Genomic DNA, 27,427 nt, shown 5'->3' on the forward strand with positions numbered 1-27,427 from the left:
CTCATCTTCTCCGAAGGCAGAACCCCATTAATTAACAGCACAGACTCACACCATAGCCAAGACGAGGGGGGAAAACCTCAGTCATGCACAGTCATGCACATGTGGGGGCTAAATGAGGACGAAGACCGGGCAGAGAGCAGGGTTCAAATCACCCCACCTGGCCAGGACAATCCCTGGGTGCTCCCTTGGGCCACTCGCCTGACCCACCTCGCAGGGCTGTTGTTGCGATGATAACACGGGGAGAACCACGCGCGCCCCCGGGAGCTCCTTGGAGGAGAAAGCGGGCGATGAATGCAATGCACGAAATATATGAGAGGCAACCAGGTTTTGCAGGTGAGGGGCCCCCGCCAGCCTCCGCTTCCAACACCCGGCGCAACGACGCCGAAGTTTCCCCCCGGGCTCGGCTCGGGGAGAAGCGCTGCTCCCCCCCGGCTCCCCTTCGCCCTCCCGGCTCTCTCTGCCGCCCGCTGGGGACCCCCCTCACCTGCCAAGTCCGGAGCGCCGGTGGAAGTTGCATGCATGCATGCAGGGCGCCGCGTTGCCATTGCATTGCACTGCACTCCATGCAACACCTGCACGCATGCATTGCCTTGCAAGCCCGCCAAGGGGTCTCCCCGCGGTCCGATGCGTCCCCTCCGGCGCGGATGCAGCATTGCAAAAATAAACACACACCCCCGACGCAGCCCTACCTGGGGGGCAGCCTCCGCCTCCGCCGCTCCGCCTCCGCGGGGATCCCCGGGCTCCATCCTGCCGCCCGATCTCCGCGGGGGCGCAGGCAGGCTGCGCGGGGTCTGCGCGGAAGAGCCCCTGCCCGCACGGCCGCCGCCGCTGCGCTCATTCCATGGCCGGGAGAAAAGCGCTTCAAACAAAACGCCCGGCCCGCCAGGCCACGCTGGGAAACGTAGTTCGCGCACCCCACGCGGGCGCGGAGCCCAAGGGCGAGGGGACTACGGATCCCGGCAGCCCCCGCGCCGGGGACGGAGGGGGAGAGGCCGGGTGCAGGGATGGAGGGACGGGTGGGCGAGCGAGTGAGTGAGTGGCAGCCGCCAAGCCTTGGCCGAGAGCCAGGAAGGGCCTCCCCGGAGGAGGAGGAGGGAGGCGCAGAGCGGGAGGGAGGGAGGGAACCCCAGGGGTCATCTAGTGACGGCGCCCCAATCGAAAATTTGACTTTTTAAAAAAAAATAAATCGATTTTTTAAATTTTTCCCGCGGCACACCAGGCAACATCTCGCGGCACACTAGTGTGCCGCGGAACAGTGGTTGGGAAACACTGATGTAGAGTAACTTTTAAAATGCAGAGGGACAAAAAGTTTTTTTTGGGGGGGGACCCTGGAAGTAGTAAGATGTTTCAACGGTGGGAGCTTTCCCATTGTCCATTATTGCAGAATAGCAAAAATGGGGAATGTGTTGCACTCCAGATTTTGTTGGAAACCAACCCTCTCCAGCCCCAACCAGCATGGCCAGTGTTCAGGTATGGTAGGAGCTGTTGTAGTCCAGCAACACCTGGATGGAGTTCACAGCTTCTGTGTCTCTGCAGTATAGTTTTGTCTGAACATTTACCAACTTTACAGTCTAGGATCAACTGCACCTGTCTAGGATCAATATGCTAGTTTTTAGCCTCTCTTATACTTATGGGTGTTAATGACTTTTGGTTTGCTTATTTAGTTACTTACCATATGTTGTATCTTACCCTTCTTCCAAAATGGAGCACAGAGTGCAGCAACAATCATAAAAGGCCATAAAATAAAATACCAAAAACTGACAAGGCAAGATACTGCTGAGGGTGGGGTGGGCAGGCTGGTAATGTTGAAAAGCGAGTCTACATACCATCCTATGGGATTGCATGTAGTCACAGGCCACTGTAGGCTAGCATATGGGGTAGGCAAGAGAATAAATATTGTCACCTTCACTAGCTGAAGGGAGATGCAATTCCATTTGAAGCAGGAAAAACACAACTTGCAAACTGGCAGTGCATATAAACCGGAATGGAGAAAGTCCTAATAAAGCACTTTAAAATGTCAGCTTTCACCAACCTGGTGCCCTCCAGATGTTTTGGGCTACCATGCTGGGGCTGATGGGAGTTGTGATACAAAACATCTGGGGGGTATCAGCCTGGCAAAGGCTGGGAAATGCGATCTTGGTCTAAGGTACATTTTGCTAAGGAGGTATCACAATACACGATAAACAGTTCCAGAGTTTGGATAAATGACAGCATTAATTACCTTGATAGATGCTGAGCCGGAGGGATTTGAGAGGGGAGAATATCGCAGCAGGAAATCCTAGGCTGCCTTACTTAACAGCATCCACATTACAAGCAAACAGTAGACTCGGTTCAAGCAAAGACTTTTAAGTCTCATTTCAGTGAGATACATTTAAATGCAGCCAACTTTCCCATTTAAATGAGACTTGCAGCATAATCTTATACATGTGCACTCTGATGCGATTCCTATGGAATTCGGTGTCTCTTTGCTCATTACTACAGTTTCCCCCTAAAAGCTTCACCTATGCTGTATCTTGCATGCTGTAAGGCTTACAATAGCTGAATAATAGACTGCTGCTAGTTATTATTATACTTGTATTTCAGATGGAGGAGGTGGGTAGAGCCTGGAATATGCCCATGTTCCTTCAGTGAGTTCATAGCTAACCAGAGGTTTGAACTGGAGTCTTTGCAATTCACACCAAATGTCCTTTAATGCTTCTGCAGCTGTTACTCAGCTGCCTCGTCAAATCTATGCCTAAGTAAACCCATGTGACATTTCCTGGTATTGTGGAAGCCCTTATAGTATATAACATGCAGACATGAGCTGAAGTGGCATTTATTTTACATGATTTTCTGTGTCTATTTTGCAAGTGGAAAACCTCTTATTACTTGATCAGATAAAGGTACAGCTTCATTCATAGCAGAAACAGCGGCATCAAACTGTAGTGTTGCATCAATTACAGTATTTATAACAAATGTGTATACTTACTGGGATAGGTATTGTGAGAATATACAGTACATTATAGTGAAATCTATGAAATAATAAAGCAAGTTGAATTTAGAATATTTTTATTTTTATTAAATTGGTATACCGCCCTTCATCCGAAGATCACAGGGCACCTCATAACAGAAAAATATAAAACAAGAACAAAACAACAAAAACAACAAACCAATAACCCCCCTCCCACAAACACCTTTAAAAGGCCATAGAGTGTTTAATCAGCCAAAGGCCTGATTATAAAGAAACATTTTGCTTGGTGCCTAAAGATATGTAAGGAAGCTGCCAGGCAAGCCTCCCTGGGGTGAACATTCTGCAAACGGGGAGCCACTGCGGAAAAGGCCTGTTCTTGTGTTGCCACCCTCTAGGCTTCTCATGGATGGGACATACAAAGAAGGGTCTCAGATGATGATCACAGGATCCAGGTTGGTTTAGAAACAGAATGGTGGGCCTTGAGATATTGTCTTTGAGATCCTCAAAGAGCTAAAGCAAACTTCATTGACATGGAAGATAATACATGGTTTTATAGCATACACACACCACAAAGCACACACACTGCAGGTGAAGATACAATGCAAATTGTGATATGTATTTTCCAATAAAATCTGGATGATGGCATTTTATAACTGAACAGGCATTGTGGATTCTTAGAACTGGATTACTTTCAAAGGGTCTCCCTAATAATACAATACTATTAGCAGTACAACAATAGTACAGATACTTTAGCATGAGGTTGGCATACTTGCAGATAATAGCTAAATTGTATAGAAACCAATAGTAGTCATGGATTTATGGCTAGAAAATGGGTGACAAGATCCATAGATTTTTAACAAGGCCTCATCAACCTTGTTAAGTTCTCCCACCCCCACAAAACACAACCAACTACCAACAGAATGGAGGGACCATTTACATGACATGGTTTTATTTAATAACTTTGCAGTAAATACCTGCTTTTGTATTATATGTTCTTGTATATCTCAAAAGCCAGTGGAAAGACAAATAGCTTTGGCCCTTAAGAAGGGATGTCTCAAATTTAATAATATAATTTATGTAGTATTTAAACAACAAGGATAGCACGTCCCTTAAATGTCTTGTCATATTTCTTTTGATATTTTTTTTTGGGGGGGGAGTGCTATAAAACTTACAATACTCTTTGATTATATACAGTAATAGAGTGGGTGGGTGAACCAGAGACTATAACATTCAGGCTATCCTATCACTGAGTGTAGTAAAAATATCAATATTGTGCTGTGTCAATAGCCTCACAGTGCACCAACAAGGCTCTTTCCATCCTTATGTAGGACACAAATTACTTTGCTCTTTGCCTAACAGCTTAGTAGCTTCCCCTCGTCGTATCTTATTAAATTATTGTGTCTCTGTTTGGTTTCAAAATTGCTTTGTTGTTTTAGTAGATGGTGCCAGATATTTTCAAAAGAATGATCTAGTGATTTTTGTCTGAAATGCTTCTCAGTCCAGTGATATTCCATAAACAAACTATAGACTATTCAGTATGAACTTTCAAATCAGAGTTGATATTTATAAAATTGATGCCTTATGGGTGGTATATATTTGGAGTGTGGTAACCTCACAGGAACTGTCTGATGTGTCTTTGTGATGTTCTGTATGATCAGTTACATTGCATCTGTATTGCATGTAGCTATAATTCTGAGATCTCTATATCTGTGAGTCTTGATATCCAACCTGGTTAGCCTTCCATTGACCTCTGTTTCCAGATAACTCTGTTCTGATCTATATTTCTGAGCCATGGGTCTGTTAAAGCAGTGCGATAGCAAGGCCATTGTCTCACTCCAGCACTTCTAAGCATTTTTCCTTTCGTCCCCACTGTGTGACATCTGCAATTCTACTTGTAAATGAGTTCTATAAAATATTAATGAACATATCAGATTGTCATGCCAGCCATTCAACTTCTATTTGCAGTATTCTGCAAAGCAGCTTTGTAAAAAATGAAGTAAAAAATGAAATGGGGCACAAATTCTCTTTCTCTCCCTCTCTCTATATATACATGATAGAACTACAGTTGTCTATGGTGCACATTCATTTTTTTTTGTCCTGCTGTCATTTCTTATGAATTTTATTTCGGAAGTATTATAGTATTCTTGGACTACATATAGTAATGGGTTGGGTTTGTGAACCAAAGACCCGGATTATAGAACTTCCTCCCAAATGACATTTGGTTATCTTCTGCGTTGTCCTCATTTAGATGCAAGGTGAAAATCCCTGTTCCTGGGTTAGAGGGAGCGGCCTCTGGGTGCACATTGCAGTTCCCTTCTCCTCCTCCAACAATTAAATATATTTAAGAGGTCAGTAAAGTATGGTCTTACTTAACTGTATACTTAATCTAAATCGAGGCACTTCCATGCCATTTGAGAAAGGAGAAAATTAAAATTCAGCAGATGTCAGAAGATGCCAGTGTTACTATTTCTGATTCATACATTACATCTTATTGAAGCGTCTAAACAAGGTTAACACTTCTCTGGTTAAAAATTAGCCTTCTTGACATGTTACACATTTTTTATGTTGCCTTAAGGACAGAAAGAAATGTGCAGGGGCAAACTTGGGTCTTCTATATTTCAGCAACACCCTGTGTGAGACGAAAATCCCCCCTCCCCGCCTCTTGCCTTCCATTCTGCTTAATTCACAGTTGCGGTACCCTGCAGCGCCCCCTAGGTTTGACGCCCAGTGCAATGGAACTGATCACACTGTCCTAAATCCGTCTCTGAAATACGTGTCTCTATGATAGCAGCTCCTAGTAGCAAGCTTCTTTTTAAGTATTTTTCTGGTTGTGTAAGGAACAAATAGGTTGAATGGAAAATAGTCTAAAAGAAAATCTAGCCAATAATTAATAATTAATAGAAGTATGGTAATTCTTTTCATTACGGCTAACAATATATTCTTTCCTCATATTCAAAATGTTAATCCTGTATTCTCTGCAGATTATTTATGCAAAATAGTGTTTAATTATTGCAAAAGCCAGATCCCTTTGCTTTTGACAATGCAAAGTGATGTTTTTCTTTCTGTCAAGGTTTGTTGCTAAAAATAATTAAATTACTACTTACCCCCCTTTCCTACCCTTTGGTTTTAAAAAAATCAAAATTTTAAAAATGCACAACATTTTGACTTATTTCTTTGGGTTAATGTAACAGAAGTTTCAATCACTTATTTTAAGAAATTTTGGTAACTTGATCAAATGCTAGAGGAAGTTTCTAGTATCAAGTCAAATCCTCTCCTGCTAAAAACACCAATGCAACAAATTTCCCAGTTAATTAATTAATATTGCAGGAATTGCATGTCTCTCAACTAAAAGTGAATTAAAGCTAGTCAGTTTGAAAGAGAGCTGTAAGAGAATAGAGGTAGAAACACATTACTTTTGCTCTAGTCAAAAAGGTTTTGCAGGTTTTTGAAACTAAACACCTGAAAGTTAGATGAGCAGAGCTCCCTCTTTTAAAATGCTCAAGCTCCTGAGAAAAACAAATTATTATTGGTCTTGGAGCCTAACTACTCTGATCTTATATTATGTGGTTAATTTCTGTTTCCTGTTTATAGTTCACTGTGGGTATTCCATCGTAATAACTATAATCAGTGTGTTTACAGAATCGTATGACTCTTTTGGTGTTTAGTTTCCAAAGGAATAGCCGGATTAGAAATGAAATGTATGAAATATAAATTGTTACAATCCAATTAGAGCCAGAATGTATGCAAAATAAGTAGTGTGATCCTTTACCATGGCAGTGATAGGTGATAAAATAATGGACTTGGAAATGCTGAGTTAATTAACATCTGCAGTTGGAAAGGAAACCACTGGCTGTATTCAGGCCCAAAGGAATAGAGTTGAACTTCTTGATGAATGGAAACTGAGCTGACAGGCTGCTGGTAGCAGACAAAAGCTTTTATTTAATATTAATGAAAGTTAATGGCATATAATCACTATTATCTTAGTGGGTTTTTTATCATCCTTAGTATGTGAGTATGGGACTTAGTTTGTATAGAACTAACGTACCGTAATTATTTTTGCACATAATTATTTTTGCAATTATTTTAAAATCCAAGGAAGCAACTGCTTTCCATGCAGTTGCTAGTATGTACTTCACTGGCTTACCTTGGTGTCTGAATTCCCAAAGGTGATTATTCTCTTGAGTTAAATGTCAATTCATATTCTTGAACAACCTCTTAAGTGTCTTTTGTATTTGGATGCAGTTGCAAGAATAGAGTCCAGAGTCTCTGTAGCATATTAGTGGTGCTGCAAATGTTTTCAGGCACAATTTGCCTCTCTTAGAAAATTGTACTGTCATTAGCAGTTGGGTAAAAGTGCAGGTCAACCTCTTCAAGACTGAACCTTTAATGTGAATTGCAGCATTGTCTGTTTCTAGGCTAAGAGATTTGTGTTCTTTCTGCCGTATCTCCAGAGCACACTAGTGCAATAGGCTAGTGTGGAGACACCAGCTTGGCCAAGATCATTCAGGGACATCCAAAGCAAGTCTTTATCGACTGTAGTATCATGGTCTCTCTTTCATTTCTGAAAACTACTTGGGCAATTGATTAAATTGCATAGGAAAATTATGAAATTGTCCTAGACTGAAAAACTGTTCTCTCAGTCAGTGTCCAGCCATCATTTCTTGGAAGCTGGTCCAAACCTATACAATCTTGTATGTTATGAAAGGAAACATCAAGTTTTATTTGAGGAATAACATAAAGAGACCATAGTACTTGCATTTGGCAGTTTATCTAGCTGTTCATTTAGTTCTTCAAACAGTGCTGTAACTGAGGCAGATTGTGGAAAGACCATGTCTCTTCTAGAAAAAGTATCTCTTAGCTTCTTTCAGTTCCATTTATTGAAGCTCCTTGTGTTTCTTGATGCCTAATTGGTATTTGTAGCCGGGCATTGCTGTATCACATATAGTTGTGTTATTTATTTAAAATATTTTAATTTTATGTTTCTGTTAAAATATCCAAAGCAGTACATAAAGGCAATGTATCAGAAAAAAGTGTAATACAATTTGAAACAGCAGCACCAGCAAAGGAAACAGTTGAAAATCAGAGTGCTCTGACAAATGCCCTTTAAACATTGTTCCCTGTCCCTGATATCCAGTTTCAGTTCTTCAGATAAAATGCAGTGGTGAGAGGGTGGTAGCTCTACCCTACCACATGGGATGTTACTGTTCCTTCCCTAATGATCAGAGTTGCAGTCCAACAACATATGGAGTGCTACAAGGGACCCTTCTTTGGCATGCCAAATATCTGCAAAGACTAAGGAATTCTGGGACTTGCAGTTCTTTAAAGAGTATGTCATGTAGACATGTATCTTCAGACCTTTAGAAGTGGGGCAAGTGAATATGGTGTGGGGTCTTTTGATAATATGATAATATGAAATGTGAAAACATAAGACAAAAATACATTTTCATGGCATTTGCATATGAAATGATGTCTGAGTTTGGGGATATGCCACCTGGACATAAAAAAACTTCACTGTGCATTACCTTATAACTTAGCTGCACATTATCTTACTTCAAATAAACAGGTGGGCTCATTTCTTCTGAGTCAAATGTTGATGGATGTGTTCTGATAACATGGCGGGTTTTGGTAGTTTCATGTGGTTCCCCAACTATGAAATACCTACCCTGATGAGGTTTACCAACATGGTTTGTTTTTAGTTACCAGACTAAAACATTCCTGTTTGTTTTTATCTTTTTTTCCTTCAACATGTTTGCTGATGTTTTCTTTGGATGTTGCATTTTAATTTTTGTCCTGGTATCCTTATACAGAACTGGATTGATGTGTTTGTATTTTTTATATAAAAATACTTACATAAGGGTTAGGCTAAAGCTTTATCTGTGGTTTCCTTTTTGTAAATGGTTTGGTTGGTCATTCTATGCCAGCCTTCCCCAAACTGGTTCCTTACATTAAATATAATATTTTATTTCATATTGTTGCATGCCATCCCTATCTCTGAGCAGTGCAAGATTCCAGGCACTTACCCAGGGTCCAGTTTCATCCGAATGAGGGACAGCAGAGACTGTAGTGTCTTTAGGATAAATGGTTTAGTCACATATATATATATATATACAACCAGAGCCTACGATGGGGGAGCTCATAGCATTAGCACCCCAGAAGGTCTTGCTTCTCCCATAGTCACAGCCTTGGATTCAAGCAGAAATCAAGCATGTCTCCCATTCTCAGGCTTCTGCCTGCTTCTAACCCAGCTCTCTCTCTCATCTGCCCTGGATTTTGTTCTTCTCACTACCAGCCAGCAGAGGAAGCCCCCCCCATTGCCCCCCCACTTCCTTTCTTATACTAATGACGCATACTTATACTAAAGGTCAGTTACCAAGAAGCTGGCTTGGCTAATTCAACAATGGAGTCCTCCATTAGATTGTAACCCTTGCTGGATTGAGGAATTAGAAGGGACTCAGACATACAGCCCTAACCATAGAATCATAGAATTATAGAGTTGGAAGAGACCACAAGGGCCATCGAGTCCAACCCCCTGCCAAACCCTTCCCCTCCAACTCACAATACTAGGTATTATATTTTTAGATATACATATGGAATGTTTTATTCCCCCATCTGAAAGCCAGAATAGGCTATTGCTGCCTATGGCAAACCTGGATTTGTAATATATGAAATAGCTCATCGTCGGATGAGGATGACTGCTCAGTGTATTTTCCCCCCAATAGTCATGACTAAGCACCCTTTTTATAGGCAGTGCTTATGACATCAGATTACTTTGCTCTCCCTCACCTCTCAATCCTCCAGAATCACTTGTGCTGATGACACGCTTTTCCCCAGCAACATGACAGAGTTGCACAGGCTCTATCTACTCTCTCTAAAGATGCTAGCAGGAAATGTGGGAGTGTTTTTGCGGCAAGGTGATTATTAGCTTGGCCTCTGGAGCTTAAATGAGCAGGTATCACTGTAGCAACAAGTTTGGAGGTATAACAGTAGCCATTCCATTCTGACTTACATAATTCTCACATAGAAATGCTTAAGAGTTTCCTTGGTGGACATTTCTCTCTCATATCTAAGGATAGACTAGTGGTCTAGATATTTGCAGCACAGGAATATTTTATGGAATAGGAGGCAAGCCTAAACGCTAGTGAAGAGGAAGTATTGAATGAAGCAGGGACCGGATAAGAGCAGCTACAAACCACTTTAGTTTCAGAGTGCTATTCCCCGCCCCCCAGTATCGCAGACCTGTAGGATATTATTGCTTTATTAAAGTATAGAGAACAGTTGCAGACCCTCCAAGTGTTCCTCTTTTCCAGGGACGTCCCTGAGTTCTGATTTGATCCCACAATGTCCCACTTATCCTTAGGATGTCTCTATTTTCATTGGAGAAATATTGGAGGGTATGGAGTTATCTGACTCCTGAGTCATCTGAAGGCAATCCTGTATAGGGAAGGGTTTTTTTTAATGTTTAATGTCTAATTATGTTATTATATATATTGGAAGCTGCCCAGAGTGGCTGGGGCAACCCAGTAAGATTTGTGGGGTATAAGTAGTAAGATTATCATTGTGGAATGGAATGTCTCTATTTTCATTGGAGAAATGTTGGAGGGTACGCAGTTGTAATCCAACAACTGGAGGACCACAGGTGAAATGCGCTGAAAAAATGCAATTATTTCTGCTAGAGAAATTATGTTATTAGAACATAATTGTAATTGTGGAAGAAAATAATGTAGCTTCTCCAGAGACTGAGCTGTGTATTGCTGCGACTGGGGCATAGAGCCCATTTAATAGACTTTCATATCAGCAGACAAAAACGATTGGATGTTGCTGTATAGGCAGCCAATGGTTACAAAGAATGTCAATGGTCCAAAAACGATTTTGGTTTTATGCTTTTGGGGGGGGGTATGTTTCTAAATCAGGGGTAGGAACTTCAGGCCCACCAGCTGATCCATCGTTTCCCTGAAACCACACACAGGTGTTAGGTGATGTCACTCCAATGAGTGGGTGATGTCAGCTGTGATGGGTGGGGCAAACAGATCCCTGCTCATCAGCTCATCAGCTAATAGGTGGTGCTTTTAATCCCACCAGGTTTGGCTGTGTGTGCTAGTTCCCTGCACTCACACAATCAACACCTGCAGACAGCAGGAGTGACCTCCATGTACAACAGCTGATGCATGGAGAAGTCAACCCTGCCCACTTTGACCACAGGAGGTTCCAAGTGCCCAACAGCCAGCTAGCTGTGGATCATTTGGGAACCACTATGCAATGTGTTTTCACAGGTAGGCAATACATAGTGTATGTCATAAAGATATGTAGTTCTCAAGTGATTTCTCTGCTCACCTGTCAAAGTTAGCCCATGCAGTGTGGAGCCAAAAAGATTCCCCACCCCTGTTCTACATAAACACAACAGGAACATGCCACGTGTTCCCTAAACAGCTTACGAAACATGGCAAAAATATGCATTTCTCATGCCTTGAAATATCTGGCATTTATTTTCTTCTATCAATTACTGTGTCACTTGTAATATTGCCTTAACTTAGGTTACTTGAAAGTATGTTGCACTGATTTAGGATTGGAAAGAAATATGCTTTTATGTGTTTTTTTCTAACTGCAACTTTGTAATTTACAGAGCCGTAAATAGCATTTTATTCATTATGCCATAATATTTTAAAAAATTATTTTTAAAGTTTCTGTTAAATCTTCCAGCCTAACTAACTCAGGCAGGCTTATAACAAATTTAAAGCTACCTAATTTGTTCAATTTATATTTTCCTTTTGTCTCCACAGGATTGAAAAAACGTACAAGGAAGGCCTTTGGAATACGGAAGAAAGAAAAGGACACTGATTCCACGTAAGTATTATTCATGTTTAAAGAAGTAGTGGTATTTCTGTATTGCCATATGAAATATATCAAGGTGAAATAGACTATGGAGTATAGCACATCATGTAAAATTAAAAATAAAATATGAATTCTGTGTAAGTATTAATATATGGAAGAATTTCTATACCACCATATCATAAAATATATCAATGCAGTGTACACTAGAAAACATCATTTAAAGTTAAATAATAAAATAAGGATAATTAGTTCAGGTGACTGACTCATCAAAAATTAAACAACTGCAAAGGCCTGTCAGCACAAAAAATATTCAAGAGATGCATGGAAGTCAAAAACCAAGGAAACCTGCTGAATCTCAGCTGGGGGAGTGTTTCACAGCATGGCTGTGGTGATTCTAAATGCCTGACCTAGTTGAAGCCAGTCGGGACTGTGCAGCATGAGGGACAACTAACAGTGATCCTCTTGAAGATCTCAGTGATTGGACTGGAATAAAAAGGCTCAGGTGGTCCTTAGGTTTATAGAGTGGAAGAGCAAGGGGGCTAATGCTGAATGGTTAACAAGATTACACCATTAACTCATGAAATCTGCATTTTGACATGCACAATGGAAAACCAGCAAAGCAGTATCCAGTAATGCATACTTTAAAATACATAGCAACCTTACACCTGCATGAGTGAGACAGCTGTCTGATATTGTGAGAATGACAGACAATTTTGTGTGTTTCAAGTCATGGATATTTTATAGGTGGTCTGTATTTTGCCCCTTTAAAAAAGTCTTAGTGGCTATGCTTCATTCCTCAGAAACATAGTTCTCTGAAAGCCTAGGAGTAGGCTGAAACTTTCTTGTTCTAATTGCATAGTATATCTAAACATGAGCCTTGACAGTAGGCAAAGGACATCTCTTAGAAAGAGAAAACATTCTGACACTTTTTGTCTATGCAGAATTGTCCTGGCTTTTCAGCTATACTTCAGTGTCATGGTGATTGTTCACCAGCTGAGGTTTAGAACATAATGGGATTGGTGAATAGCTTTTGATGTTAAGCTGTTTTGTAACATGCGATGCTTAACCTTTCTGGATGATTGGGGTTGGGTTTGAACTATTTCAAGTGTTTTCCTGCCCTCTATTTCTATAGCACTTTTAGGGGGCAGGAGGTACAAATTGAACTATTCCCCCCCCCCCGAAAACAGAGTGGAAAGGGGGTGTTCTGGCTCCCAGTTGCTCAAGAACTGGAAAGAGGATTCTTTCCAAAAGCTTTAATGTTTAGATTGCTGTATACATATGCAAATCTTCAGCTTAAGCCATAATAGGCAATACATACTATTATTCCTAGGTACAGTTACACAAAAGGTTTGGACAGTTGATCTGACACTAACACACCCCCTTGCTATCTTTTATATAGGATTGGGACATGCTCAACTTAGTGCAGCAAAAAATTCTGCTCTTCAGCAATCAATCTCTCACTACACCCAGTAGGCAGAATAATCGGTTCCTACTCCTTTAGCTCCTCCTGGAGGACAGGGGAGGTGTCTTTGCCTCCCCCCACCCTGAGAGCTGGGTGGGGCTGGCAGAGGCAAGGGTACTCCTCATGTCTGAAAGCACCAGTTTAGGTGGAGCAATAGGCACCGTGAAAGTTTCAGGGAAAGGCTCTGATGGCTATGGAAAGGGAAGCATGGCTTGTGGATCTTGTTGTGGAAATGGGTGAGGCAAGAGAGCAGGTTGAATTCCCTATCCCACTTGAGCCTTTCCTGGTTCCTTGGCAAACCATCCATCTGTATTGTTCTGACTCAGCCAGCCCATGATGAGGGTGGCGAGAGAGAGAGTGGTCATACTGTTTTTGTCCCTGTGATTATTGCAGGTCAATTTGTGATTATTGTAGGTCAATTATTGCTGTGATTATTGCAGGTCTATTTGTCAGTTTCTTGGCTGGTTTGGGGAATTGTCAAATTCTTTTGGTGACCTGGGTGAAAGTGAACAACAACGTTAGTTCCCAATAACATATTTACAATCTGCCCCAAGTGTAGGGAGAAACAGTTATTTCCGCATCTTTAAAGGTGTGTGCCTCTACTGCAGCCCTAGCCTGTGAATGGGTTGCTTAGCAACAGGTAAAGGAGGTTGCTGCAACTATAGATTCATTTAAGCTGACAGAGAATCCACCTTCAGTGCCTGAAGTTGATCAGTGCTACAGCTCCATTTCTGGAACATGTGATAAAATAAGGATAATGGTTCTCCTCAACAAGGGACAGATTCCTCACCACTAACTAAAACTAGCCTTTGTCCCATCTGAGATTAGAATCTTTGACTTTCTCAGCAGGTTTGAGTTCTGGCACTTCTCTGATTAAACCTATGCCTTATTTACCTAAAAAATGTAATGCGTGTGCACAACAAACTCTTTGCAAGCATGGATGATACCCAGTGTTCGTCATTCTCAAACTAGACCCACTGAAAACCAACAGGCCTAAGAGACTTGTGCATTGATTTTCAGTGGGCCTAAGCCTGAGAATTATGAACATTGGATATCACTTTATAAGTTCAACTCCACCATTGTATGCCTAGGCAGTAACAATTATTGTTTGCTGCCATGTAATAGCGATCATTGCGAAAAATACAAGGCAAATTGATTATTTTTTTATTACATTTTGAAAATTAAATGTTTGGATTTGTGTTCTTCTAAGCAGGGTTAACTTGAGCGACTCTCCCTAAATCGTAAGAGAGAATTATTTATATTTCCACTGTAAGTGGAATGTTTGTTGTTCATATGAATCATTAGGTGAAAGGGGAGCAGGACCAACTGAACAAAGAACATCAAGAAGGGAGCAGGCAGAATTGTGTTTTGAATTATTATTCACTAATGTGTCTGTCTAACAACAAAGCTCATACCAGCTCATTTTTAAGAACCGCCACCCCCCCCTGCAAACTTCAGTGTTGATAGCTTGCAACAATGGCATAGAGACAACGAAAACTGTTTTAAATATTTTTCTATTTTTCTCTAGAGGAAATTGTTGAGATAACAACTAACCTTCTACATTGCATCAAGCTGAATGCCCGACATAATCTTTAATAATTTAAGTTTCCCTTTTTATGGGCACTCTGGGAGCACTAATGGTATAGCTTTATAGTATCATAAAGTGGAAGTGTGTAATTATAATGGGCTGGTTGAAAATACAATTTTGAAACACGTAAGTTAGCAGAGACATTAACTGCTGAAGACCCTTATGCTGTTTTCCTGTTCAGGCATTCTGGGTTTTTCTTTATGTTGCAATATGGATCTCCAACTATGCAGACTTACAGAAGTGAAATGAGCCTTTTCTAAACCTCTGTTGTTAAGAAACTGTAGGGGTCTTGTGTTGTCAGCTCTATTCCAGTACTACTACTCTTCATATATGTCACACAATCTTCATTGTGTTCAGCCTGACAAATAGCCTTCTGCCGGTAAGCTGTTATTTATTTCATAGATACAAATTTGAGGAAAAGGGAGAAGCATTCTTTGGGTTGCATCTTAAGAGTATGTGGAGAGGGTTTGGTGTTGCTTATACCAGCCCCTACGCCTTATATACCTGACCCTGGCTCCTCCATTTCTGACTTTTGTAAGTTTACTGCGAAGATCAGAAGGGAGGTTATAAACACATTCAGCAGAACATGCTCATAATCCACCCCAGAACAGGAACTCTGGAGGTCAGAAGTGGAGCTGACAAGGGCAGGGTTCCATGTTCAGTGAGAGAAGATTCATTATTTATTAAAGTACCGTATTTTTTGCCCTATAGGACGCACTTTTTCCCCTCCAAAAATGAAGGGGAAATCTGGGTGCGTCCTATGGGGCGAATGCAGGCTTTTGCTGAAGCTTGGAGAGCGAGAGGGGTCGGTGCGCACCACCCCCTCTCGCTCTCCAGGCTTCAGGAACACATCCACAGCCTAGGCAGCCCTACGGGAGGTCCGGCAGGGATGTCTAGGCTGCGGATAGCAGCCTGCCACCCGGCGGGCGGGGCGCCCTGAAGCAGAGCGCCCCCCTCGCCAGGCAGACATCCGCAGCGTGGGGAGCCTTGCCAGAGTTCCCGGCAAGGCTCCCCACGCTGCGGATAGCAGCCTGCCGCCCGGCGGGCAGGGCACCCTGAAGCAGAGCGCCCCCCTCGCCAGGCAGACATCCGCAGCGTGGGGAGCCTTGCAGGAGTTCCCAGCAAGGCTCCCCACGCTGCGGATAGCAGCCTGCCGGCCCCGCAGGGGGGGCGCCCTGATGCAGAGCGCCCCTCGCGCGGGGCAGACATCGGCCAGCCCCACAAGCTCGGGGGACAGCAGGGAGGCGCAGCGCCGCCATCCCGCTGTTCCTCGACCTGGTTCTGTTTCCCCGACCTGCTTTTGGGGGGGAAATAAAGGGAATTTTTTTCCCCTTTATTTCCCCCCCCAAAAAAACTAGGTGCGTCCTATGGGATGGAGCATCCTATGGGGCGAAAAATACGGTATTTTTACTCTACTCTTCAGTCAACCAGGCTTCCAAAGATAAATTAAAACCAGTGATAAAACATTTTAAAAGTAAAAATTATGCATGTGGTCTTTAAGTGAGCTGTTCAAGAAAAGTGACTATATAATAGCAGTTTGCTTCATTAACTGATACTTCTTTACCTCTTTCCTCACAGGAAACCCAGCCAGATGGGCGGGGTATAAATAGTAAATTATTATTATTATTATTATTCATCATCACAGGGCAGTTTCTTGAGGTGATCTCTGTGAGGGGAAGAAAGGGCCTAGAACAGCTGGTGAGGCAGCAGGTAGACATAGCTGTGGTGATAATTTGCCTCATTGGCTGCCTCTTCTTCTGTTCAAAGTCAACTAATCGATGTCGATTTGATTAAAAAACAGTCCCGCATTGTTTCTCGACTCAAGTCCCCTTCATGTGTGAATTGCATAACCGAGCATGATAGGATGAATGGAGCAGTGGCGCTGCCTCACTGTCCCAACCCTCAAGTGATGCAGCTCCTTCGCCCTTTCTGTATGTTAGGTGTGGACATATTCAGGAGAGACCTTATGTGCAAAAACTTTCCATATGTTATGGGACCCCAGTCACGTAGGGTTTCGGAACACATGGGAGGTTTGTGCATGAAGATGTCTAGAGGGACCGAGGCCCAGAAGGCTTGAAGAGCAGCATAGTGTCAAGGTGGAGGATAGTGACATGGCCCTGCAGGCCCTTTCTATGCCCCTTTTATATGATTCATGTGTGAAAGAGTCAATATTGGCTGATTGTTTTGCAGTGCAGAACTCCAACCTTTAAAAATAATGAGGAGAAAGTATTTCCAAAAATTTAATGCAGGAGGTTTGATGTTTTGTAGTCATGGTACATATTTTTGCTTTCTTACAGAGGATCACCAGACAGGGATGGAACTGTAAGTATTTAAAGGAATTTATATATTGAATTAGTCTTAACTTTAAATTAGATGTGTCTAATGGAAAATGCTTCCCCCATCCTGTGAATCGTCATAAGCAATTTTGAACCCTTTGACCTATTTCTATTTTAATATAGTTAATAATATTAAAACGATCAAGGTTGATACACTGCCTGATGTGCATTGGCTTATATCCAGTGTCTAAGGCCCTTCTCTCAAAACTTTTTTGGTCAAAGGATTATCAAGTGAGATAAATTTTCTAATAATAGTCATAAATACAATGAATAAAGACAAACAATTACATGAAAGATGAAGAAACATTTAATACCTGCAAATATTTTAAATTGGTTAAAAATAACAATTCAGGAAGCCTTCCTGTAGAGAATAGAAATAGGAGAAGGGTTGCTCTTGAGTTACTGTTGCTTTTATTTATGGTTTTAGGTTTTCTGTCTCTGCTAGAACCGGACTTTAGAAGGAAATGTACCACATCAGCTATTAGGCTTTAAGTTTGCAATGAAGAATGTTGGGCTCAGATATGGATTTTACTTCACTTTTTATTGATTCCTGACTTTAAAACTCCCATTTAAATTTATCTTGTGAAGACTCTAAGGAAAATTGGAGCATTTGTTAGTCTTCACCAGATTTTCAGCAGTGGAATGGAAACACTACCAGCCATAAACAATGTCATTTCTCTCCTAAAATTAAAGGAATTGGAGTAGTAAGGGCCTTTCCAGATGATCATTATTTTGCGTAATAAATGAGCTGCTGTTTCATTGGTTTGATTCAGATGTCTTCCTTAAAGAAAATGCATCTGTGTCTGGAATATCGCATTGTCCAAGCATGTACTATGTCAGTGGGGAAATTGGGTTCTTCCCTACTTAGCATGTCCCTTGCTATTTCGCGAGTGCTTTGCAAGGATGCATTGCATGAGTGCCACGACCACAGATAGAGCCATTAGTGATGAGTGCTGACTTCCCTGCCTGTGATCAAGTTTCTTCATATTTCTGGTGTTGGAGCATTTATCTTCACAAACAGTGGCAAAACAAACCAAGGCTGCTTTTTCTTTTCTTCCTCCTGCAGCAATGCTCTATTGCAAATCCCCTTTTCCATTTATTTAGTTCTTAGAAGGCTATGCCATTCCTTCTCCAATACAGGAGTGCACATCTCCTGTAGGTTTTTATTTTTATTTTTTAAGGGCTGAGCATCTGTCCCCTGTACAGCAGAAATGTATAGGGATGAAAGAATGGGGGCGAAAGAACTATACAACTTTAAATGGGATGAAATATCATACTAGTGGTGCTGGATAGAGGCTAGCCCAATCATATCTTGATAAATAACTTCAAGGGGTTGGTGGGGCTTTGTCTTCTGGAAAGGCCCTAATAACTTTTTCTTTCTTTCAACTTCTGTCTATTTAAACTTCTGACCCAAGATCCTTAATCCTAAACATATTTACTTGCAAGTAAATATTAATGATTTCAGAAGAACTGAACGTCCAAGTAGATGTGCTTAGGGTCACAGCTGTAGATTGAAAAAAGCCTGCATCCACACATCCTTCTGCATCCCCATTGTGTTTTGTCAAGTGCTTTTAGCTTAAAGATTCAAAAAGCAGACCACATTTGGAACTCTATACTGTTTTTAATGGTTCAGCCAAGGCTCTGTTCAGCAGAAGAAAAACAACGCTGTTCACTTTCCCAACTTGCACGTTGATTCAACCTGCAGTCCCCATCTGTGTTACACGCTTAAAGAAGTAACTGGTGCACTGCCCCTTCAGGCACTTTGTGTACCCGAGATCATGTAGAGAGTCCCCACATGCTCCTCCGTTGTCTTGTCTCATGCTGGTCCTCCCCAACACCGTCAACATGTTTGAGGGAATTCTGAAGGGGAGAAGTCTTCCTAATGCCCCCATGAGCTGGAATTCCTGAGCATGCGGGGTTCCAGCTCATAGAAACAGCCTGCACACATTCAGCAGTCTTTCTCCTTCATTCCTGTCCCCAACAGATCACCAATGTGGGACTGGAAGATGGATGATATGATATGGAGGGAAATACTTGGTCTAAAAAGGGAGGAAAGAAACACAGAAACCTGGTGTGAGAAACAATCTCCTCACTTGTTCACCACCACCCAGTTAAATTTAACACCAAAGTGATGAACAGAATGCAGAGGAGGACTGGCTTTTTTTTGCAGATATGGGCCACATTTACACTATACATTTAAAGCAGTATCATGCCACTTTAAATGGTCAAGAATCCTGTGAACTGTGGTTTGGAAAGGGTGCAGAGTTGTTAGTAGAATCCTATTCCCCTCACAGAACTACAGTTCCCAGGGAGGAATCCAGTGTAGTGCTATGGCTATCATTCCAGCTTGCCAGATGGCACAACCCCCCTGTCCCTAGCTCTGTATGCTATTCTAGGGGTTCTCCTGACACACACACCTGAGTCTGTTTGGAAACACACAGGAGGAGAAGAGGGGGAAATCCCCATTGCACTAGTGGAAGTCCTTGTGTGGGCTTCCATTAGCAGGACTAGTTAGTTGAATCCTGCCTGTAAAGTGGCTTAACAATCCCTCTTCCCATAGAACTCTGGGACTGTAGCTCTCTGAGGGATGTTGGGGTCTCCTAGTAACTCTCATCCTCTGTGGGGCAAGCTGAGAAGCAATGAGCTGCTGAGCAACTTTTTTTTTCTTGGTGTTGACCACAAATGACATGCTGGTTCATGCACCGTCACCATCTCGGTGTGTTCATTGTGACACACTAGTGCTTTCCCAAGATTTTTCATTTAAGGCCTTCACTTCTACGTTTGTTGATGATGTTCCTCATGTGGCATTTTGCTTTTCGGAGGCTATGAGAACGATGCTAACTTCATTTCTCATTTAGTAAAAAAAAATTACATTCTCTTTAAAATTGTACACAATCCCTTCTCACGTTAAAATTAAGAGAAGGTGCTTACTTTTTGAAACATGAACCTGAATAATTCTGCTATATTTAGTATAATGTAGCCTTATTTTTATGCTGACTTTGGAATTATGTGCTTGCAATTTTTAATCAGATTAAAAAAGAAGAAGTAGCTAAATGACCAGAATTTTAAAGTATGCTTGAAAACTGTTCATGTTATTGGCCTGTTTTTTATTTACTTTATAGACTAGAGGTCATAAAAGACTGTAGGTGATGATCAATAGCAAAACAGCTGGCACTTAGAGAAGGATCATATTCCCTAGAACTCTTCAAGACTTACTTAATAGCAAAATGTTGCTAACCTTTTTCTTGCACAAAACCAGGATGAAAACATTCACTGAGTCACTTCTTGTAGGTATGTGTTCAGTTACAAAAGAAATGCTGAGTTATATTACAAGACTCTAAAGGCCCACTGCAATGGCTGCTACATTAAATAAAGCATGTTCTGCAGAATTGTATGAGGACATAGTTCTGAAATGCATGAAAACGTTATGTCTTGTAAACATCTTACTCAAAGGAAATAAGGGGGAAACATTTAGCATTAGAGATAATTGTCCATGCCACTCAGTTATAAGAGAACCAATTTCTGCTGAATAGAGCCCTATCATACGTTCCAAAATAGTCTGCTGACAGCAGCATTTGCATTTGGCAAGTAATGCCTTTGAAAAGTGCATTCTGAGCTTGCTTACTCCATGTAGATTCATGTGTTTAAAAAAAACCGAACCACCCAATACTTTAACCCTTTTTCTATAAAAAAACAAAATCCATTCCAGCCACCCAGCCCTCATCCTCATGATCCACCCTCCAATAGCAAAGCAGAGTGTGCACAGGAAGGAGGAAAATCAGTTTCGGTAAGGACATGAATATTGGTTTAAAGCTTCCCGGGGGTTGGTTGGAACAATGTGTAAGCCTGGCCCAAAAAAAGTTTGCATGTACAAATGTATGTTTGGCATTGTTTATGCATCACTTACTTCAATGTATTTTTTTACTCCAGGTGCTCTGCATAGGATGCCCAACCACATATGTTTTTGTCCCTGTGATTCTGATGTGTTTCTGTGTGTCCATAGATGTCTAATTATGTTTAGGTACTCAGTATGGTTTCCTAATATTCAGTAGAATTTGGATCATTTGTGATGGATACAGGTGACTAGAAATAGAAATGGATTACCTCGTGTGCCAGGCTCACCTTGAAAACTACATTCATAAGATAAATAATACAGGACTGCGTTCATAATATGCATTAGGAAGTAGATAATTTCATAGATAATTTCACACGTTTCATGCAAAAATGGAATATTTTATAGGACATTCCTTGAATGTTGAAGGTAACAGCTGGTTGAAATGAAATATTTGATTGATATCTGAACAACTATATGATTATTTTGTGGCTTTCCTCCTCCTCATTAGTCTGCTATGTATTGTATGCTTCTCCAGGTTTTGTAAATGGCTCAAGACTATGGGAAGAATTCAGCATTGCTCTAAGGAGATCATTCCATCACTACAAGCATTTCAGCTTGCCAGACAGAACAATCACCCTCTTCTCTCCCCACACCCCTGTACATTGTTTTGAGGGGTTCCCTGATGCCCCCCCCCCCACCAATTTGGGATTGCACGGAGAGGGAGGAGTGGGATCATGGAAGACCTTCTGCTCATTTCCACTAGCAGGACTCATTAGTTGAATCTGGCCCACTATTTGATCACCTGACTGCTTTGGTTTCGAAGGCTTCAGAAATTAAGTACAGCATATTAAATTAATACTTATTTAAAGTTAGGAGAGCTTAATTAACTCATCACTTCCGTTCAAATGTAACATAGGGGGCTACCATATACCAGATCATATTATTAATTTCCATTTAATCCAGCATTGTATAATCTGACTAGTAGCTGCTGTCCAGGTTCTCTTTGTCTTGCTACTTGACCAATGCCAGAGGTTGAACCTGAGACCTTCTGCATGCAAATCACATGCTCTACCACCAAGTTGTAGCTCTATCCTCATTTGTCTTGCCCATAAGCCGTAATATCTTGCAGCATGGTCTTTCCTTGCAATTCCTGCTCCTGGCTTATCAGGTTTGCAAAATTCAAGAGTTCAAACACTGGAAATTACTTTCTCAAAGAAGATTGAGAGGCTGGCGTTCTCTTTCTAGAGATTGATTAGTAGGGAGCCAGAGCCCACTTTAGTTAAGTGACCATCCCAAATTGAAAAGTCATGACTTTGTCATCTCGTCTAAGAAACTAGTGCATGTTGCTGTTCTCCCCTTTTTAATATAAAACTTATCATTTTTAACTGTGTATTGCAGAAGAGAACCAATGGTGCTCCAAATGGGTTTTATTCAGAGATTGACTGGGAAAGATATGTAAGTAAGAGTAATCACCTGGCATTCATACCTTCCCAAGAACATTCCTTACTACAAGAATTTTCTAAGAACTTTCCTCTCTGTTTTGTGTGTGTGTGTTCACTGTGTTTCTTGATTACTTCTTTCACACTTTAGTACATCTCATAATCACAGCACAAAGCGGATAACAATATTTGAATATTCAGGATTTCGCTGACATGTCCAGCTGCCCAGCTATCCAATTGGGATCTTAAATTTGGCCCACGTAGAAATATATTGTTCTCACAGTTTATTTATGACCTTCAAACTGCTTAGCAAGTGAGAGTTCACCTTCCTTCTAAGCCCTCCAGCACATGCATAGAATTTAGAAGAGAGGTAGAGTCTTTCCTCACTTGTGCATAGCTTTAGATTGCCAGGAAACATTCTCACTATCTTATTTAAACTAGGCAGGCATGAAACATCAGTTTTACTACACACACACCCGTCACCTGCGCCTGTCAGAAGGCTAAAGGAAGATGTGGTGCCTTTTCTTACACAGCAGTTTGGAGAAGGTTAGAAATACCAGTCGTTCTCTTGCTGTTTCTTACCTTCTTCAAACTTGTATGCAAGTGAGCTAAGACTCTGCCTCTGACAAACAGATGGAACATGAAAAAATACGTAGTTTCCCCTCCGTAGTGATGTAGTTTGCACAAAAGAGAAAACTACAGCTTCTTTCTTTTTCTAGATTACCATGCAGATTGCCATCAAATTTGGAGCCCATAGCAAAATTGAAAGTTGTATCACACCTGTTTCAGGTTTAAGTCTCTGCTGGTTTTGGGAATTGCAACTAGATCTAGAAAAGGATATGATCTTGGAGTAATTTGAATGAATTAAACCAGTAACAATTTAAATTATTTAAGGAAAATAGTGCATTCATATAGATGTGGATGTGAGTTTACACTTTACTCTGGAACAGAGATACATAAACAACCCTGTGTTCAGCTCAAAGGTTTTTGCTTCCTTTTAGTACTCATAAAAGCTTGAGGGCTTTTGCACATACTAAACATAAAAATGTTTGCCAGCCATTGTCTGAACTGCAGTGTCTTTCAATATACCTACTTGAAATCAGCAGAAATACGGTCTCCATGATTTTAACCAGGTGGATGTAAAGATGTTTCATCTCTGAAAACACCATGCGTGGGGCAGAAAGCAAACCTGCTTCTGAAAGGCCCTTGGGGCATGAGGATTATCAGCAATAGCTTTGGTTTTTGTCCTGCAACAACCATTCTTGAAGTTCTAGGTCAGGCTTCCTCAACCTCGGCCCTCCAGATGTTTTGAGACTACAATTCCCATCATCCCTGACCACTGGTCCTGCTAGCTAGGGATCATGGGAGTTATAGGCAGTCAGCCCCACACAGCCTTGTGGAAAGGGGGACTAGCCTGGGCGGGGGGAGTGGAGGGTGAGCAGAACAGACCGCTTTGGTTCTCCTCGCAGTTATTTGAGAAGGAGTGTTTGCATATTTGAGCACCCTTGCTTCAAAGGGATGCCCTAGCCCTACTTTGGAATATCTTCTAATCTTTTCGTGTTAATTAGATTGTGCAAAATTGCCTTGGAAGAATGGGAAAGAGCCAATAAAATGTTGAAGACCAATTATGCTAATAAGGTGGGCGCCATTTCAGACAGATTTCATGCTGTTAGTATGGAAGGTGTCCAAGTTAATTAGAAGAAATTAAAATTTCTTTTGGAATAGTTTTTGCTTGCTTTAGCTGAAAAGAATTTAAAAGTTCAAGTGTGCTCCTGTTTACAATGATCACCTTTAAAATCACACAACTTGATCTGGTAATATAACAAAATTACTGTAGTCCCTAACTGTGTCTCTCTCTCTCTCTCTCTGTGTGTGTGTGTGTGTGTGTGTGTGTGTGTGAAGTTCTTTCTCTTCACTTTGTATACCAAGTATATATATATAATATATGCATTATAAGTAAAATAATCAAAATATTACTATTATTTTTAGTACAGTTACTATGCCCAGTTTGAGGAGACTGGGTGTTTGGGTTGAAGCATTATTTGGCATGATTAATATCTATAAATAGAGTGGTATGCTACAATATTTTTTTTAACACATGTGTCATGCATTCTTTCCAGACATTGTTTTTTGGAAAATGCTTCAATAAATGAGATTTGATATAGAGACAGTATAGTTCAAATAAACTGCTCTTTCTGGTACTACCTTTTTGGCTTTATCAACCAGCTGTGTCTCACTGTAACTGCATTCCCTTGTCATGGTCAGATCCCCTCCTGTCGAGATTTAGATTGTCAATTACTTTTCTCTTCTGCAGAGACGGGGGCCTATTAGAATGGTCTGCCGTCGAAGACTGATGGAACCAATTGGCTTCCAGGAGACTCTGGGGTATTTTTTCTGCTGAGAGGTTGAGGTCCTGGTCTATCTTTGCAATTTAGGATTTGCCCTATGTTCACCCCTAAGGGCTTTGCCTGAGCCCAAGTAGTACCATGGTATACCCTGGAGTTGAGAGCAATAAAGCAGGTTGGAATATGATTATAATGCAAGTAGAGGAAGAATTGGAATGAATGCAGTTGAAAGCAAGTGTGTGCTCATTGTAAAGCCTATTTTGTGCTGGTGAAGGCAGTAAAAAATTACTTCTCTTTTTTAATTTTTTTTATTAGGTTTTCTGCTTTTATAGAAACAAAACACACACATAGAAAAAACACAAGACAAAAACATGTATAAACTCAGCAAATCCCCGTTTCATAACCTTGTTCCCTGACTTCCCCCCACCCCCCCTCGTGCATCCCAGTTCCCAAGATTATATCAGCAAGTTGGTATTTCTCCTCTTAACCATCTTATTCGTCTTATTGCCTCTTTTATAATAAAAAATGGATTTTCCTAAGTTGGACTTAAGATCTCTTCCATCGATTTTTCATTTTGTCCTAATTAATAGTCATATTAACCAAACCTAAAAGTCTTAAGAGTTTTTAAGAATCTCCTCTTCCCTCCCTCCCATCCCCGGTTTTTGTCCCTTCCCAATAAAAATCCAAAGTCAAAATTCTCAGCCTGGGTTCCTCACGTCCGAGGCTTTCAAGTCTCTTTCAGTCCCTCTCCGCCGGTCTTGTTGGTAGTCCTTTATGTCAGTCGTCGAGTCTGGAAAAAGATCTTTCACCATCAAAGCATATTCTCTTCCCACAAGGAGATTTGGAAGTAACTGCTGAAAAATTTCCACAGAGCCTGTGTCTTCAGAATCAAAGTCCAAACGGAGGCCCCAATCGTATTTCTTTATTTTAAGTTCCTGTGTTCCATATTGTCCCGGGACCTCCTCCTTCTTCTTCTGTGTCTTTCGCAGACTTGTGGTAGATATGTTCCCAGAGTCTCCTTGCTTGTGTTCCACAGATGTCAACTTTTGGTTGTTGCTTCCCAAGGTTACTTCTTCTTTTTCTTGTTGTTTAGTCTCTTCCACCTCTGTAGATATTGTTTCCCATTCAGCTGTGGATTCTTTCTCATTCAGGTCCTCAATACAGAGAGCAGAGTTGCCTGTTCCCAAGGTCATAGTCACAAGTTGTTTATTCATGGCCAAGCTCTGCTCTTGTAAGATTCCCACCAATTGAAACATCCTTTCGATTTCCACTAGTAACTTTCCTTCCACAGCCATTGTATCCATTGTAGTTTCACAAAATTCCCCCTAGGGGGAATCTGGTTACTTATTAGTCTTTTCTCCAACAGTCCTTTGACTGATTATTATTACTTTGTTTCCAACAATTTTAGCTCAATTATAACTCGTCTTAGTCCAGAGGGATCTTAGATAGCGATTTTTCCACTTTAAACCGCCCGTTTGACAGCTTTGACAGCTGTCAAACTCCGCAGTTCTTACACAGGCACAAAGGCAGGACGTTCCCGAGCCCGGGAGGGGGGGTTGTTTAAAACAAAAAGAAGGTTTCCAAAACTCCACTCTCCAGCCCAAAATTTCCTTTTGCTAAATCTTGAAAGTTAGTGTCCTTTTTAACTCACCCCACCAAGGGTAGGCTCTCCAGCTTAGCTCTTATGTCGTTGCTTAGATCTTCTGCAAGGGGGGGGGGGTGCGGACTTCCTTTTAGCACACACCCCCGGTCGTCTCCAATTCAGGGTAAATTTTTTTTTAAAATCCCAATCCGTCTTACTCACGGGTGATTCTTTCAGTCCAAATTTTCAAGGAAGGAAGTCAGCGCTCTCTGGTCATGGCTCGCGGCTTCGCTCCACCGAGGTAGCGATCGACTCTCAGTGCCACGCCACCCCCGTATCCTCTCCGCAGCCTTTAAAAAGGCTCTTCGTGGATCAGGGGGGGCGCTTAAGGCACCCGCCGAGTCTTCAGTCCGCAGGCTTCCGCGCCTGTGGTTTTTAAGGGTCCCCGCGTCGCCGGCGCGGCAAAGACCCGTCCTCGGTAGAGCCGATTCCCTCCGCAGCTCGGAGGGAATCCGCCATTTCCAGATCGCGTCAACCCGGAAGTCCTAAAAAATTACTTCTCTGCCTCCATCATCCTTGGTGTCTCATCCACCAGAGCTTTATAGGATGCTTTTACACATTGGCCTGAAGGATATGGTGGAACTCTCAATGCCCTGCTGTGAATTATTTGTAAGGCATGTTGAAGATATGATTGCTTGTATCCATGGAGACCTAGATTTCACTCTTATAGCAGGCCAGTTTCTAAGAGTATCCAGAACACTATTTTGTCAGATGTTCATGGATGAGTCTCAATAGGGCTTGAGAATGTGGATGATGTGCTTGGAAGGGTGTAGGTGTTCTTGCCCCCGTACATGCTATGACTGATAACATCCAGTAGGGAGGGGATGGCCAACTAGCCCAAGAAGATAATTAATGCCTCTCTGAGAGAGGGAGTAGTCCCACGAAAGAGCCAGCAGCAAGACTACTCATTCATAATTTTCATTAGACCCAAAAGTTATTTATAACTATAGACTGGTTGCAAATGTTCCTTTGCTGAGCCCGGTTCTTGAGTCGGTGGGCAC

At 41.6% G+C, this 27,427-nt stretch overlaps 1 protein-coding gene across 22 annotated transcripts in view; it reads left to right on the forward strand.

The window, feature by feature from the left end:
• SGIP1 (SH3GL interacting endocytic adaptor 1) overlaps positions 1-27,427 on the forward strand; it is a 149,363-nt gene that overhangs the window by 48,401 nt on the left and 73,535 nt on the right. For 12 of the 22 annotated variants that reach the window (XM_081193707.1, XM_081193708.1, XM_081193727.1 and 9 more), the window contains 4 exons: positions 11,728-11,791; positions 17,127-17,151; positions 20,875-20,952; positions 22,399-22,455. In XM_081193707.1, coding sequence (XP_081049833.1) covers positions 11,728-11,791; positions 17,127-17,151; positions 20,875-20,952; positions 22,399-22,455 — 224 coding nt within the window. Of the gene's footprint in view, positions 1-11,054; positions 11,221-11,727; positions 11,792-17,126; positions 17,152-20,874; positions 20,953-22,398; positions 22,456-27,427 lie in introns of those variants that run through there. The other 10 variants (XM_081193710.1, XM_081193711.1, XM_081193723.1 and 7 more) reach the window with 3 other exon arrangements.

This window comes from Podarcis bocagei (assembly GCF_964188305.1).
Source record: "Podarcis bocagei genome assembly, chromosome: 5".
NCBI classification, from domain to species: domain Eukaryota; kingdom Metazoa; phylum Chordata; class Lepidosauria; order Squamata; family Lacertidae; genus Podarcis; species Podarcis bocagei.